The sequence below is a fragment of the Mesitornis unicolor genome, unplaced genomic scaffold, assembly GCF_000695765.1.
Source record: "Mesitornis unicolor isolate BGI_N332 unplaced genomic scaffold, ASM69576v1 scaffold409, whole genome shotgun sequence".
NCBI classification, from domain to species: domain Eukaryota; kingdom Metazoa; phylum Chordata; class Aves; order Mesitornithiformes; family Mesitornithidae; genus Mesitornis; species Mesitornis unicolor.
The window spans coordinates 92,415-108,653 of NW_010207998.1; the positions used below are offsets into that span (position 1 = coordinate 92,415).

Genomic DNA, 16,239 nt, shown 5'->3' on the forward strand with positions numbered 1-16,239 from the left:
AAAGCCAGAGCGCTCTTCTCCAGCTCCATGAAAGACCCTGATCATCCAAGCAATCTGTGAAGCTGGTGCCACCCCCACTGAGCACAGCTTGCTCCATCCCATCATTATCTGTAAGACCAAAGGAGGGATTTTTATGAATCTGAGGCACACCATTTATAAAATGGTTGAAGCAGATCACTGGGGTTCACTCCTCCAAGTGTACAAGTGACCTCAGCCAGGACCACAAAACCACACCAGAACTGCACTCCCCACCTTCCTTAGGGGAGCGGGAGCCTCCTGGGGAACAGAAAGAAAACTGTAGGATTCGAGGGGGAGTCAAAATTTAACAGAGGTCCCTCAAAGTGCAAGATTGGCCCGGTATGGTGGCAAGCCACTACCGTAGCAGGATGTGTCTGGCCAGGGGCCTGCACAGCTGCTATGCTTTCATGATGTCCCTCTGCCAGGTTTCTGTACAGTCTTTACACGGCACAAATAGGGGTGAGGATTTAAAGTATATATTTACTGTCAACTTGAAAAAGAAAGTTCTACTGACCAAGTCTAATAGCATGTATTTGATATATAACTATTAACGTGCCATTCTGGACTCCAGCAAATGCCACCTGAGATAAATATTCAGCATTTTTGTTCATGCACTGGAAGAAGAATTCAAACATTTTGTCCATGACATATGCAAAGTAACTAATAGTTCTGATCTAGTATTAACAGTAAATATAGAACCTTAAACTTCACTGCAGTATATTAATAGATATGATTTTAAGTACTGGACTGGAAAGACAACTCTTTCTTTTCTTTAAAAAAAGAAAACCAGAAGCTTTGTTTAGAATGCAATATTTACATAGTCCTTTGACCAACAGTTACATTTTTACACAATGTATTTTGGCTACAGATAGACTGTAGCAAAAGGCTGCGCGAGCCACCTTTACACACAGCTCACTCTTTCGCTTACAACGTTACAGCTGTTTATGGAGAGCTCTGAAGTCCCTGGTTGCATTTCGAGGCCCTCCTCAGCTTCATCTAGTTCCATGCTATTGAGTTCATTGCCATTTCGATAACTTGTTAAAGTCAGGTCTTTCCCGTACAAAGCTGTTGAAGCCACATTCAGACACTGATTCTGCCGCAGCGCTGATTTTTTACCGGTCTTGTATTGGCAACGGATGTAATTAGAAAAAGCCCTGCGGTACGTTTTATTGAAGAGTGTGTACACGAGGGGGTTAATCCCAGAGCAAACGTACCCCACCCAAACAAACACATCGAGGAGTTCGCTCAACAGGTCTTTATCGCAGGCTTCCTTGCAAAGGACAGACATGACATTAGTGATGAAAAATGGGCACCACATGATGAGGAACAAAAAGAAGACGATGCCCAGGACCTTGGAGGCTCTTCGCTCGTTGTTGATGGACTGCATAGTTCCTTTCCGAAAAAGCACTGCCTCCTTATTTACAGGAGAGTTCAAGTGGGATGCCCCCTCGTGATTGTGAAGCATTGAAATGTTCTCTGCGTTGTTTTCCTTCTTGAGGCAGTTTACGCTGCTCCTCCTCTGCTTGGGCACCTCTCCACACATGAACACCGTTGCCTGTCTCTGCAGCACCTGGACGGTCAGGCAATACGTGATCACCATGATGATGAGAGGGATGAAGAACGCCATGAAGGATCCAATGAGGACGAAGTTCTCATCGTTGAGGACACAGGTCCCATTTACAAACACCCTGGAGTCATCCTGCAAACCAATGACCGGAATGGGCATAGATATCCCTAGAAGAACGAGACCAAAGAACAAAACGGTTACCTGGACAGATGGGGCTCTACAGAGGAGGCAGAGATGACACAGGCTCTGCACGCATTCAGCCTGCTGCCTAAAGCTGTTCGAAGTAGAAGTTACTGCTCCCAGACAGAAGGGAACACCTCGTGTACCAGCACTCCTGGGAGCACAGCTCCAGGGCATGAACACCCTCCACCAGGAACAACTGCAGCTTTGCTGTGCTCCACAGCTGACACAGCGAACGCAATGTAACTCCTTTATCAGATTATTTGTCTAGCATTTATTGCCAGGAGTGGGTGCAGAAAAGGCAGTCGTGGCCCTGCTCTGTTCCAGCTGGCCACTCCACGCCTGCCAGTCTGGAGGTGAGCTTGAAATCACTGAAATGGTATAGATAGTAGCAAACTTTAAAGAGGGAAAATATCAAAATGCAAAAGGATTACATCTATGAAGATTTAGAAGCAAGTTTCTTAAATACACTACAATAACCCTGATAGGAAAATGGCCACTTTTGCCATGCCATGACAGACACGTGGAAGAAAAGCTCCTGGCTTTCTGGCTCCTTGTCGACTATCTTGGTGCAAGCAGACAGTGGTCTCTGCAATTACTGCCTGCCCAGGCGTTTCATCCACAAGCGGTGAGAAATTGAGAAGTAGCACAGATACAGTCTTGCTTGAATTCTTAAAGAAGGCAACCACATAACCAAATGAAAAGGCTGCAGCATGCATCTGCCTGATTCCTAGCCCTCTATCTTGAATACAGGGCTAAAAACTGGAACAACGGAGAATAAGAGAGTAGGAAAGGTGTAAATAAAATGGCAGTCAGATTGACATGACGGTCTGAAATCAGAAGCACAGCCACAAACCCTCTGGCTGAAAGGAAGGAAACTTTAAATGATTCAATTATAATAATAACTAGGAAACAGCTTCCAGCTACTCCTAAGCACTAAGCAGACTACAAGCCTTGGGAATGACTGCACTTGCCAAGGCCCCTTCTCTTCTATCTTGGTGGCACAGCACTTTTCACAGTCATGGACTTAAGGCCAGACAAGTGAGATTAAGACAATTTTGGATTCCTTTTTCTCTTCAGCATCACCCAGCACAGCTCATTCGTCCAGGATTTGAGGACATCAGGCCCTTCTGAAGCAGAAACAGCAGTCCTGCCTGGAGGGTCTCTGCAGGTGGCTGCATGTCCATGCTGTCTGTGTCCATACATGTGTCCATGGGCAGAGCAGGCAGCATGTCAAGCCTGGAGCACAACTGTCCAGGACTGCATGTAGTAGCCTGCACCCACAGCTAGCTGCTGGCTTGTCCCTTGCAGAGTGAAGGAATGAAAATATCTGGAATAGCTCTAATTCAGATGCATTTACTTCATGTCCTCCAACACTGTTTTCCTCTAAGGAATATATATCTGAAGACCTACTCTATTCTACCTTGTGAGAGTCACCAGCAATGTACTGTGAGGACAGAAAGAAGAAGGAATACAGGACTCATGCCAAACTACTGGATCTCACTCAAATATTTCTCAAGTGTACTGAGATCCAAACTTTGCCCCTTGACGTGTGGAGCTCAGTCCCACACCAGGAGAGACATGCAACATTCCAAAGAAATCTGTGTAGACACAGACAAAAAACCAAAAGCAACAACATATTTTGGAATACCACCACCTATGTGTATGTGAATAGTAAGACCATTTTGGGTTCATCCAGCCCTGTCTCTTGTCTTTGGCAGGTATGGGCAGTTGAGGGCCATGGTACAAAATGGGGCAGCTGTCAGCATTAGACATTAGAAAATTCTGCAGCAAGAAGTCGCATCCACACCTTGTTTTTAAAATAACCTGTGAGAGATCTATCTTCCGTGAATTATCTCATTTATAACTCTACAATAATCAGTGACATTCAGCTCCACAACTTATCTGCTTGTTCTGTGAACAAAGTATTTCTTGCTCATTTTAAAACTGCTGCCTGATAATTTCCCTTGACTACCCTCAGTTCCTCTGCTGTGAGAAACAGTGAATAATCACTCTCTGGTCACCTTTTCCACCTTCTCAGTGGAAAAGTGGATTTTCTTCTCAGTGGATTTTATAGACCTTTGTCATTGCTACTGTCTGGTATCTCTTTTGGAACTGAAGAATGTTATTCTATTTACTCTGTCCTCATGCCAAACTCATTTTATGCCTTTGATTATCTTTCTCCCTTTCTTTTCAGATTCCTCTCTGTCCTTTTAGAGAAAAGAAAACAACTGCCTATGCCAGCAGTTGGAGAGCAGCAGAATGTCTTTTGTTCTCCTCTTCCTACCCTCACTCTGCAGAAATGTCTGGGAGGGAGAGTCATGCCCTTTCTTAGCTCCCTCACACGAGAAATAACCAATACTGAGGCCACTGCTGTGTCTTGATTGCTTTTTTTGGGGAGGGTGCTGTGAATAGCAGAGGTCCTGGAACTAGTCCTGTGGGACCTTGAATTTCTAAATAGAAAGAGTAACATGCTAAAGAGATTAACCAAGGCACTTTTCCCATTTCAGCGAAGTGTTTTCCAGGATTCTGGAGAATACATCTGCATTTTGTCATTAGCATAATATTACCATTTCCCAGTAATCTAGTGAAGGAATTTCTTCTGAAAAGTAATGGCTATAAATGGATTTGTGACTATAGCACGCATTTCCTTAGCCTAAATGATAGTTCCAGGATTTGGTCTTCTGTCCCTCAATGTGCTAATGTTTCTCATCTTATCCTTGGCAAGGCAGTTGCCTCCTTTCTGATATGTTAACATTGCCTGTGTCAAATCCACGTGACTGCAATAACCTTCATCCCATCAAATCACCAACTCTTAATCATTTGAGACATCTTTCCAATGCCTTGGCTGCATCGAACCACAGACATTTGGGAAGTGGTGGGAGGTGGACAGAGCAGTCTTTACACAAAGAAGAAATCAGAATTAGATCAATGGCATTACACTGGAATTATATTTGCATGGATAATTTTATGCTTTAGACCTTCTATAACACATACTCTTTGAAATAAAACTCAAAAATGAATAAAGGTTCATTCATGAAGTACTCATCATTGAATTTAGTGTTATTGCTTCAGCCAAGGGAAATGAGTCGAGGTTTCAGGGTATCTTCATGGTCACACACATAAAGTACATTTGGGAAGATTAACCTAATGCTGGGATATTATGAATATACAAATCAAGAGCACTGATACCAGCCTAAAGCTATGCATGAGCATGAGATACCTCAGCACTGATGACAGGGAATAAGGAGGTAGCTGCTGTGATGGAAAAGTGCCCCTCACCTCTCTCATAACAAAGTGAGATTTCAAAGTGAGAAAGCCCAGAAGAGGGAGAGCACCAGGTCTTTCTTTGCTCTTTCCTTCAATCCAGGAAAACCCACTGTTAACAGCAGCACAAAGAAAGATGCCCTCGGAGGAGCTGCCAGCACACATGCACTCAGCTGCCAGCCAGCCTACAGCAGTGCTGAATGGGCAGCACTACCCTCATCACAAATGCTTTCTTCCACCTCACACTTCTCCTTTGTAACTCATTCTTTAATGTGAGATTTATCACTGATCCACCCCACAATCCAGCCCTAAAGGAAACTAAGTCTGTTACACAACTTGAGCAGCAGGGACTCACTCTACACCCCAGTAGTACAAAGTGGAAGGTTTCAGACATCCCAGACGGGCTTCCTTCATGGGGGATTACTGCAAAATTGCCACTGCCACATTCCCAAAGGCACAAACACATGCATGCAGGCACAGCTCGCACCCAGGCCTGGATTTCAATAGGGTTACCTTGACCGGTACGAGACATGCCTACCACCAAGCTCCTGAGTGGCACCTGAACACGGGTAAACGTGAACATCAGCCTGACTAGAGTTCAGCTGTTAGAACAAGCACAGAGAAAGCATTCAACTCCACTTGGCTCAAGCAATCCCACAGTAACTGCGGCTGTAACTCTTCACGATTTAAGAACTAAGGTCAGTTGGTCAGAGAAAGCCAAACTCACCTCACCCTCGTGAGGACAGCGTGTGGCACATCATAGGAGACTCCGCAGCCAACTGCTGTCCAGCCTCACTGCTGGGCAGCTATCCGAGCCCTGGTGCAGAACGTTTCATGAGAGTTTGCCTTGCACCCGAGCTGAAACACTTTTCATCATCAAACATCAGCTGATTTAGGAGCTGAGGGCTCCAGCCTTGGAGGCATTTTCCATTTTTTTTCCAAATAGCTGTTTCTAACTAAGGCAGCAGCAAATTCCCAAAGAAAGGTGGTGTTATTCAAAAAACGTGCAAGGTAAAAGCTTTGCAAAATTATTGTATATCACACTTTGCTCTTCAGAGAAAACTTGGTCCCCTAGCAGTGCTTAAGACAAATGGTTTTGCCCCAGCAAGAAGAGACGACCAGCCACCACCAGCCAGCAAGCCACAAACCAGGTCCCCGCTAGACTCAGCACTAGGAGCTTTGGGCACCCTTCTGCTAGGCAGCAGCTTGAGCAGGACATCCCCTTTCACCACAGCAGTTCACAAGAGAGAAGATGAATGTGATTTTTTTCTCTTCTCCCCTCCTTTCGCTTCTGTCCAACAGAGCAGCGGGAAGCAAGACAGAGAGAGATCTTCCAGTTTACAAGTCCAATTACAGTTGTTGTCCTAACTGCTTCTTGGCAGCTTTAAATATGTTCCTAAGCCAGCAGAATGGTTTACCAAATGGGGCTGAGATGATGCTGTGGACACGGTGTAACAGATGCTCTTCACAGATTCTCAATTAACAAAACAAAACCCAAATGACTACAAATACGGCTCTGAAAAACATTTACTAGCTCGCTTCAGAGAAAAAGACAGCTAAAAAGCCCAAATTGACATTCACAGAATTTAGACTTAAATGAAAATCAATAATGTTTTTGTTTAATATCTTGTTTTCTTCTGTGGAAGCCTATGTGACTGATAGAGATTACCAGAAAGATGGAGTCCTTGATGTTTATTTCACTAAGGAAGGAAGTAATTTCTGTTCTTTCTCACAACATTCTTATACAAGAAGATATTTCACCTCCTCTAGGGACAAGAATCTCACCAAAGAAAACAGAGGCCTGCGTGCGGGCTTGCTCTGACTGTCCATGTGTGGGATCCTCAGGGCTGAACGCAACAGGGGTCACATTTTGCTGCAGATACATGGGCTAAGGAATGTCAAGGGTCATCTCTGCTGGTGTAAGCACTGGATTCAAAGTCTGCTGTGGTCCATGGCAAGGGCTCTGCTGGCGCAGGTGAGCTTTGGACCTCGCTACCCTCCTCCTGGCATTTACACACAACTGAAAAATAAATTAAATAAAAAGCAGGGAGCAAGAGCTGTGTGCCAAACAAGCCTAGGGCTGCCACAAAAGCAGCTTACATTGCAAAAGCAAGAACACTGCTGTCCATGCTAAACACTGCATATTTAAATCTGTATCTTTAACCTCATGTTTATTATTATACAAAATAAAAGTGGGTTACCACTTTAAGAGACATTCACCTGAATGCTAGCAGCTGCTGTAACTATGCATTAGCATTAAAATCTGTTAGAGGAAATAGGAACTGACTCCCCTAGCCCTCTCAGAAAAGAGAAAACTAAAACAAATCTGTTTGGTTTCTTAACAGAAGTGTCTCACAAAGTGCCTGTACATTTTTCTAATAATAACTAACAGTGAGAAGCGAGCCCCAGCAGACAGTAGCCTCCTGACTTGCACTGCGAAAGAAAAGGCACTGGTTTTAGGAAGCAAAGTTCTTCAGAGGCAAATTGAAGATCCTGGGATTTTGGAGTGTTCAAAATCACAAAAATTCCACACATTCCCCATATGTCAGCAAACTAATTGCAGTGCATTTCATGTGCTAATACAGCAAGGATGCACCTTCAGGGCTGGATTAGGTCTAGTTTTACATAACTGTTCAAATAAAACAACAGCGCTAGCCTTAAATATGTTTAAAGTCCAAGATAAAAGGGGGCTGAACATTGAAAGATCTCCCTGCCCACAATGAGCACAACTGCAGACAGGGGAACACAATGACTGAGGGTGCCTGAGCACACCGACGACCTTCACTTAAACCTTGCAAGAGCACTGAACAGCCTGAGCCCAGACGGAAAACCAGCAAACACCAGTAAAAGACAGGAGAAATAAATTATTTTCCCACCTGGTCTTCTGTTGTGCTAAATTATTTCCCTTGGTTCATCAGCCACGTGTTGCCAGTGATGCATTTGATGGGGCTCCTGCTCACAGCATCCCTGCTACCATGGCTGGGCTTCCCCAAGAAATCGAACAGCGATGGCTGGACTGATGCTCAGTAGCAGTAACCTCAAACAGGAGACACCGGCATCTCCCTTGCACTTCGTATGGGGTTTGTGGGGTAGGTTTTGGTAGTGGAGGAGTGGCCCAGGGGTGGCTCCTGTGAGAAGCTGCTAGAAGCTTCCCTGGCTCCAAGTCAGACCCACCTGGCCGAGGCTGAGCAAACCAGTGCCTCTGGGAATGACAGATTTAAGAGGGGTGCAGCGAGTGGAGCAGCCCCCAGCAGCATGGCCCCAGGACTGGCCCAGCCAGACCAGCTCCAGTTCCAGTTCCAGCACAAGCCCCACTGCAGCCCCAGCCCAAGAACTGGGAGCTCTTCAGGAACCAGCAGAAGAAACCTACAGCAGAGAGAGGACTGGGGTGTAAGAGAAACGACTATGCAAACCCCAAGGTCAGTGAAGAAAGGAGGGGGCAGAGGTTCACCAGAGCAGAGGTTCCCCTGCAGCCTGTGGTGAGATGGCAGGATGACCCACCTGCAGCCCATGGAGCAGAGATCCACCTGCAGACCATGGCGGAGTCCATGCTGGAGCAGATGGCTGAGCCCAAGGCTGAGACTCCATGGGAAGCCCATACTGGAGCAGTCTGTTTCTGAAGGACTGCACCCCATGAAAGGGACCCATGTTGGAGCAGTTCATGAAGAATTGCAGTCCATGGGAAGGGCACACATGGGAGAAGTTTGTGGAGGACTGCATCCCACAGGATGGACCCCATGGTGGAACAGGGGAAGAATGCCCCTGAAAGGGAAGGAGCAGCAGAAACAGCGTGTGATGAACTGACCACAACTCTCATTCCCTGTCCCCCTGTGCCGGTGGAGGAGGAGGTAGAGAAATCAGAGCAAAGCTGAACCTGGGAAGAAGGGAGGTGTTAAGGAAAGGTGCTGATTTTAAGATCTGGTTGTATCTCTCATTATTCTACTCTGATTTGACTGGTAACAAATTAAATTGTTTTCCTCAAGCTGAATCTGGTTTTTTTGCCCATGACCATAATTGGTGAATGATCCCTCCTTGTCCTTGTCTTGACCCACGAGCATTTTGCTAGGCAAAACATTTCACTGATGTCTGATGACAACATTAAACCAATCCAGGCACTTGTGCCTGAAATCCCAAGGTAGTTCCCTTGCTAGGAACTCGCCCTGTTATCAACGGCTATGATCGTCCTCACCCTGATAACTCTTGGTGATGTGCTAGGGAGATCAACGCTCCTCTTGGGAACCGTGGTACAAACACTCAGACAAAAGAATGTCTTTAGAGAAAATAACCTTGTAGTCAGTTCAAACAAATGGGAAACAGAGGTAGACAAAGCCCTAGTGTCACACTCTAGGTCATAAAGCAAGGGTTTCTCCCTCACCCATGACCAGAAGGTAGGCCTGGAAAAGTTTTATGAGCACAAACCTGCTCTACTGCTCCACCAGCAGGAAATGGTAGCCTGACTTGCAATGCTAAGACCATCTCTGCGCTCCCTTGAGGCTAACACAAACTGTTAGGATTGCCACCACTGCAACACCTCTGCCTACAGAAATCACCAACTATGACGCTCATGCTCATGAGGGAAGAATTTCACTCAAACATACACTGTCAGACATTTAATGTCAAATGTAAGAAGGCAAAAATACATTAATACAGTTTTCTCCCAAATCTGGAGAGAAAATAAGGCTAGGGCTAGAAAATAACCCTCTCTTAGGCTTTACTAACATGCAACCACTTTTCTCAGCAATAGTGTTACTGTCCTTCTAGCAAACAGTCAGGAATTTGTACACTTTTCCAGGAGGCGGAAGGGTGCCTGTCTAACCTTTGCTTTGCCAGAGATAGTTGTCTTAACTGCTAAGGAATTCATGGGTGTGCACTCCTGGCCCAAAGCACAGCCTCTCAGGAGCAGCTACTGCCCAGCACCGACCAGAGAGTGCTGAGGAGTAAGCACGTCTCGTCAGGAAGCATGCCATGGGAACAAATGCCTTGCTGAGACAGTCACTGAATCCAGAGACACACCTATGGGCAGAACAGCAAACCAAGCCCCTAAACATGCTCAAAACCCATGACCCAGGTGGGCTACGTGAATTACTCCAGTTGTCCTTTATGTCCATGCACAACTTAGCCTGTAAGCAGCCTACAATTCCTTCTAATAGCAGCGGTGCCACTCCAAGAACATTCCTCAACCCAGGTATCATTTCACTGGGATTATCCCCAGTAAGACAGAGGAAGGTTTAAGTGATAGCTGGAAGCTCCCTAAGGACACCAATAGGACAGCTGGCATGCATGGGGCTGCTCAGGCTGTGTGAGAGAGGAATGCTCAGGGCAGAAGAAAAAAGCTCTTAGACATAAGAACACTCATGGACTGGATGATCTTTAAGGTCCCTTCCGACCCAAACCATTCTATGATTCTATAATTCCATAAGATGAGTATTTACTTATCCCTGCAGCACACGTCTTTCATATTTCTATAAATAGATCTCCCCAATAAAACAATAAAGTAATATGATAGTTAAATGGGGATAGAAAATTCCTTTCTAAAGCTGGATGGTTTATTACATATACAAAGCCTGGATATCTACCTGAAATCAAAATTATCATTAGTGAGACAGAACGAAAAGAAAAAAGTCCATTTTCAACACAACACATACGGTATTACCATAATTCCACAGTGCATTTCCTTCTTTTATTACTTATTCTGTTTTCAAACAAGTAAATTAAAAAAGACAAGTGCAGTCTGCTTATAACACTGATACAAAGAGCAGAATTTAAAGGATTGGCCCTATGTCAGTCACTTATCAAGTAAATTGAATTTACACTGTTACTAAGGATGTAAAACTGTGAGCTGGGAAATTGGTAGCATGTGTGATTTTGGTGCTCTCTGGTAAATGACCAAACCTTGAATTTTCTGGGAAGCAGAGGAAAACCCTTTTTGTGCTAGCAGGCACACAGCTGGGCCACAGGGAGTTTAAGATTTAAAATTATTCACTTATTTCCATGTCAGAAGCAACGTGTGTGGACTCTTCCACATCACTGAAGTTCTTTAATTCAGATTTCCAAAGTGATATTTCTTTTATATTAATATGACCCAGTTAACACTTTCTCCTGTATTATGCGGTGTCCGTTTAGAGTTTGACCAGCTCCTCATCACTGCTGCCGAGAGCTGCATGGGGGTCTCCTCTCTTGGCCAGGGTGGCCCAAGGCCACCTTCCTCGGAGCAGGATACAGGGAGTCTGGTGAGATGGTTAAGTCCACATATTACTAGTGAAACCCTTTCCACCTTCAACTGTACAGAGTCTGAAGTCTTGAAATAACATCAAGATTCTGCCATGGAGACCATACCTATCGTTTATTTTCATTTTCCATTGTGTGGATATTTCAGTTGCTCACATTTCTATTTCTAGCCTCAGCACAGCGCTATCTGTCACAAAACTCATTTTTACAAGCCCAGCACTTCACAGCACCAACTATTTTCCAACTATTTTCTAACTGAACACAAGAATTCTTGGTCAGGTTACATTTGCAAAAAAAAAAACCATGGCAGAACTGTCTGTGATGTACTTTAAGTGGAACAAAGAGGGCTTTGGAAGAGACCCATTCATAAAGCAATTGTCAACAGATAGGGCTCTGTTACATTCCCCTGCGTAAAAGCCTAATCATAGGTTTGGGCTTGTGCAAACTGCTAAATTCATAGCTCAATGAGCAAAGAACCTCTATTATATATTTTGTTGTCAGCATTAACATTTCAGGAAAATGGAATGCAAAAGCTACTAAATTAAGATAAATTACATGCTTTTTCCTTTCTATTTTAAATTCTGATTCAGGGGAACTGAACTCAGGGTTCTTTACATGGGATGCATTTAAAAGTGTCTTCAGTCCAACGGAAGCAGGATTTAGGAAATGCAAACTGACTAGTCTGCACTTAAATGCTGCTTTGAATTTGATGTTTAATCACGTACAGAAATCACAAATTCTTCTGTGACACTTAATAATGAAGGGAGGGTGAACTGGCTTAAGCTATTTCATCCTCTTGAAAATTGCACAGGATTTCATCAGGCCTTTCCGAGTGACAGGTAGGCACGAGACAGAAAACAGCAACCATAGCCTTTGGGGGAGTTTTTCTCCTTCATTCCACGTTCAGTTTATTCCTGTGTTTCTCACATTTCTAAATTAATTTATGAAGTAAAAATAGTGATGCTAAAATAAGCTAGATAGATCCCAAGAGTACTTTTCTTTCTCCATTTAATGCAACCTTCTGGAGAAAAGCTGAGTAAATGGGTAAGCCCTATCACATGCACCGGGGAGGGTAGAAATCTAGCAACATTTCAGTGCCCTGCTCAGACTCTCTGGGGAGTATTGATTCTGCATGTAGCTTCAAAAAAAAGGGATACAAGCAATGACTCTCCTGGGCCAGCTGTATCTGCATCAAAGTGACCAAACAGAACATAACCAAAGCCCAGCCATGCCATACGCCCTCTCAGCTGTGATCCCAGTAGAGGCAGGCACGCGGGTACAACTGTAACCCATTGACCTTCCCCCCCCTGGGGAGGGCAGAGCTGCCCGGGGCAGTCCCCTAAAGCACTGTGCACTGCAGCCACTGCGCCCAGCCACTGCTCACAGCATCTTCCTAAAGACTTTTGGGTGCTGGAGAATAACTGCAGCACCCATTGCCTTATTGAAGACTGATGAGCCATGTGCCTGCAAAAGAAATGTGCTTTTCCCTCTCCTTTCCATGCTATTTCTTTCAATGTTCATTATTTCACCTATTTCACATCCTAATATGAATACAGACCTGTTAAACTTCACTTGAGAAAGCTGGGCAAGGGGTGAGGTGTCCACACTCTACAGCAGCACAAAGGCACCTTGGTCAGGTGCTTTTGTCCTTGGGGGACAGTAAATCCCATAACATTCCTGTTTCTCACCCTCCCAGGCCCACTCCTCTCCCAGTAACTCCAGGTCTATGGCCATTTTACATCTATTTGGTCAGGCCCTGGATTTGCTTACAGGTGTGCTTACTCAGTGAACCACGCATGAAGTGCTCATTGCCTTACATTATTCCTTGGACCCAGAGCCCAGCCGAGCCCTCGAGGTGCCGGTGCAGGCAGACACTGTCAGCACGAGCCATGAGCTCTAAGGATACACTGCAACGCAGCGCGGGCAGAAATCTGCAAGTTAGCCCCAGGAATGGAAGTAGAACAGCCTTATCACCCAGGTTTTGCAACGTGTTACTTTATGCTGCTGGCAGATTGACATGGCCTTGCTGAGGGGGGAAGCGGGCTGCACCCCCAGCGTTACAGCGCAGCACAGGGGGCTGATTCTGCGGCAGCTCTGGACTGCCCGGGCAAATGGGGCCCGAGCATCCTGTACGCGAAGGTGTTCACACCTGACTCCTTACACACGGAATTCAGCAGCTTGCTTTCTCACGCCAAACAGACAGCGCAGTGATTTTTAAAAGTCTCATTTAAAAAATATCTTCAATTAATTGATTAAACCAAATCCAGTTTCACTGTAGATTGTATTACCTAGAGGAACCGCTGCGGGTCTGTGGCATATGAAAATTTGGTTCTAACACATTCTTGTTACATCCATGAGGACAGAAGGTATATTTCCCCTATTTTTTTTTGCTTTTTCCCATAGCCTTTTTTTCCATGGCAAGCTGCCCCTGCAGCATCCAGACACCCAGGATCATATTCCACTCCTAACGCAGGCAAAACACAAGAGAAGTTCAAGCACCTGAAACACTCTTTTCCTTGCAGTACAGCGCTGAAAGTGACAACCGCTTTATAAAAGAAAAGTTAAATGATAAAGCTTTGTAAGACTGCATTTTATTCAAGAAAAAAGGCAATACAGCAGAGGGAAGTGGTCATACAATTCTTCTGACCCTTCTCAAATGTCTCTTTTGTAAAGCACATTGAAAGAATTCCTCAAAAATTGCTTTTCTTCCCATAATTCCTGATGTTACAGAGTCATCTTGCTATCGTTTTTCCTTTTCTTCCTTATTTTACTGCTGCTTTACTTACTGGTAAACCAAAGTGAATACAAAGGTGTCTTCTTTTGTGACTACTACTCATTTACTATGACTCCAACCTTGCCAGCTCAGTACCAGCAGCAATCTGACTGTGGCAGAGTATAACATGGGCTATAAAGCCTGCGCAAGAGCAGTAAGTACCTTGCTGTCAGCCTGCCTGCAATTCTGCGCTGCTTCACTTCAGCTGCTACCAGCATTTGGGCGAGTTTAACTGCAGCAGTGGCAGTGTAGACATGTCCTTCGTACTAGCTGGGTTTTCCTTCCAGAGTCTTTGCTAATGCTATTTCCTGCTTTGTTTATACCGTCTGCTTATAGTACCATTTGTCTGTGTTACCGTCGTTATCGGCATATCGATACGTACACACCAGCAATGCTTCAGCATTGCGAGCGGTGCTATTCCGAAAAATTACTACTTATTTTGGTCGCTGACCATCCACAGTGAAAGACTTCTATTTCCCAGTAATCATTTATTATATTTGGGCATGCAGGCCAGGTAAATTAATTTGAGTATCCTCTTAAAAATCCTAAATGAAAAGTGGAGTAACACTATTATTCATTAAGACACAGTTAAGATCGTGAGCCACATTGCTTACCTATGGATATGGTCCAAACTGCAGCAATTTTCATAATAGCCTTGGTGCGGGAATTGAAGCGGCTGTGCTCAATGGGATTGCGTATTGCTACATACCGATCAAGAGAGATGGCACAGAGATGCATAATAGATGCAGTTGAAAAGAGCACATCTAGGGAAATCCATATAGGGCACAACTGTTTAGGCAAAGGCCAAGCATAATCTGAAACATAGAGAGAAAAGAAATGAAAGGAAAAAAGAAAAGGAAATAATCTGGGAAGCTAGGCCGTCATTTCTGAGAAACCACTGGGATATTTCAATGCTGTGATACCAGTAAGGGGCACGTGTGTGAGGAATGGACAAAGAAACCTCTCATGGGGCCTCTCTGCGGACAGCCCCTGGTTCCAGACACTCCATAAACCCACAGCCAGTTCCCACACATCTGTTTTCTGTGACCAGTAGCTAAAGGCAAAGGAACATTAATTTAGCAATGCCTCCAAGTGACCATCTTAGCTCTGCTCCTCTCTCCTAACCTTTCTTCCTTACCTTTACAAAATCAAATATTATATTAGTTTATAATTGTCTCATCACATTTCATGGACTGCACAGAACTGCATGGCATTAACATCACTCAGATCCTTTCCAAAGCTCTCTTAATATCTGCTCCTCAGTTTCTGTCTGCTGAGGAGAAAGGTAGCAGACCATTTTTCTATGCCATCTAACAACTAGGTAAATGACACTACTTCACCTTAAATATTCTCCCCAGTCCGCATGCCTTAATAACAGAGGAATGGTTGCCTTTTTACAGAGCAGCTGGGATTGAGTGGCTGAAATCTGAAAACTATTTTGAAGGCAGACAGAGCTGAGTATCACTCTTTACAGAAACAAATGTGCCAACTGAACAGACCAGACAGCAACACCTGACAGCAGCTGGCATGCAGCTAATTGGGGTGTCTGCTTTTATTAATCAGTTTACTCGGCGCTGAAGTACAGCATGAGAATAAAAGTGACCCAGAAAGATCCTCAAGGGGCACTGGTATTTGAATTAAAGCTCAGAGAAAGTTGATTTGTGAATGATACTCCCATGTTAATGCCCAGAACGGATTGCGTGAGATCAATAACATGTTCTGCAAACCTCTGGGCTTCTAACGCACTTATCAAAATAAATCAACAGTAGCTACAGCAGCTGAAAACATGAGAGACTTCATAATAGTTGAATAATGAGATATTCTTGTGTCTTCATTCAGAACATGGCTATCTAAAGCGATCTTGAAGTTTACCCCAAGGATCAGAAACATCACTGCAGAATCAATGTTACATTAAGAACGATGCAGCTCCATCCTACCTCGAATGGAAAGGGAGAAATGTTAGTCTCAGAAAGCATATTTTGAAACAAATTACCCAGCCAAGAGAAACCCAGGATACCTTACATGCAGAAACTTGTGATGAACTGAACCAGAGCAAATTATTACAAATTGTCCCAGCAAAGTCCAAGAACCCTTCACAAAGAGCATAATGAGATGGACACATTAGCTCATTTTACTAGTGGGAAACCCACAGAAGAAGTGTTCAGTGCCTCACAAAATGCACATAACAAGACCTCAGCTCTGGGCA

General features: G+C 44.4%; 1 protein-coding gene across 1 annotated transcript; it reads right to left on the reverse strand.

Moving 5' to 3' along the window:
* Positions 1-486: 486 nt before the first annotated feature.
* Positions 487-14,848, reverse strand: HTR2C (5-hydroxytryptamine (serotonin) receptor 2C, G protein-coupled; the record flags this gene model as incomplete). Its single annotated transcript, XM_010192337.1, has 2 exons — positions 487-1,752; positions 14,648-14,848. Coding segments are annotated over 2 exons (1,034 nt in total), but the record flags the coding sequence as incomplete, so codon positions are not given.
* Between the last annotated feature and the right edge of the window lie 1,391 nt (positions 14,849-16,239).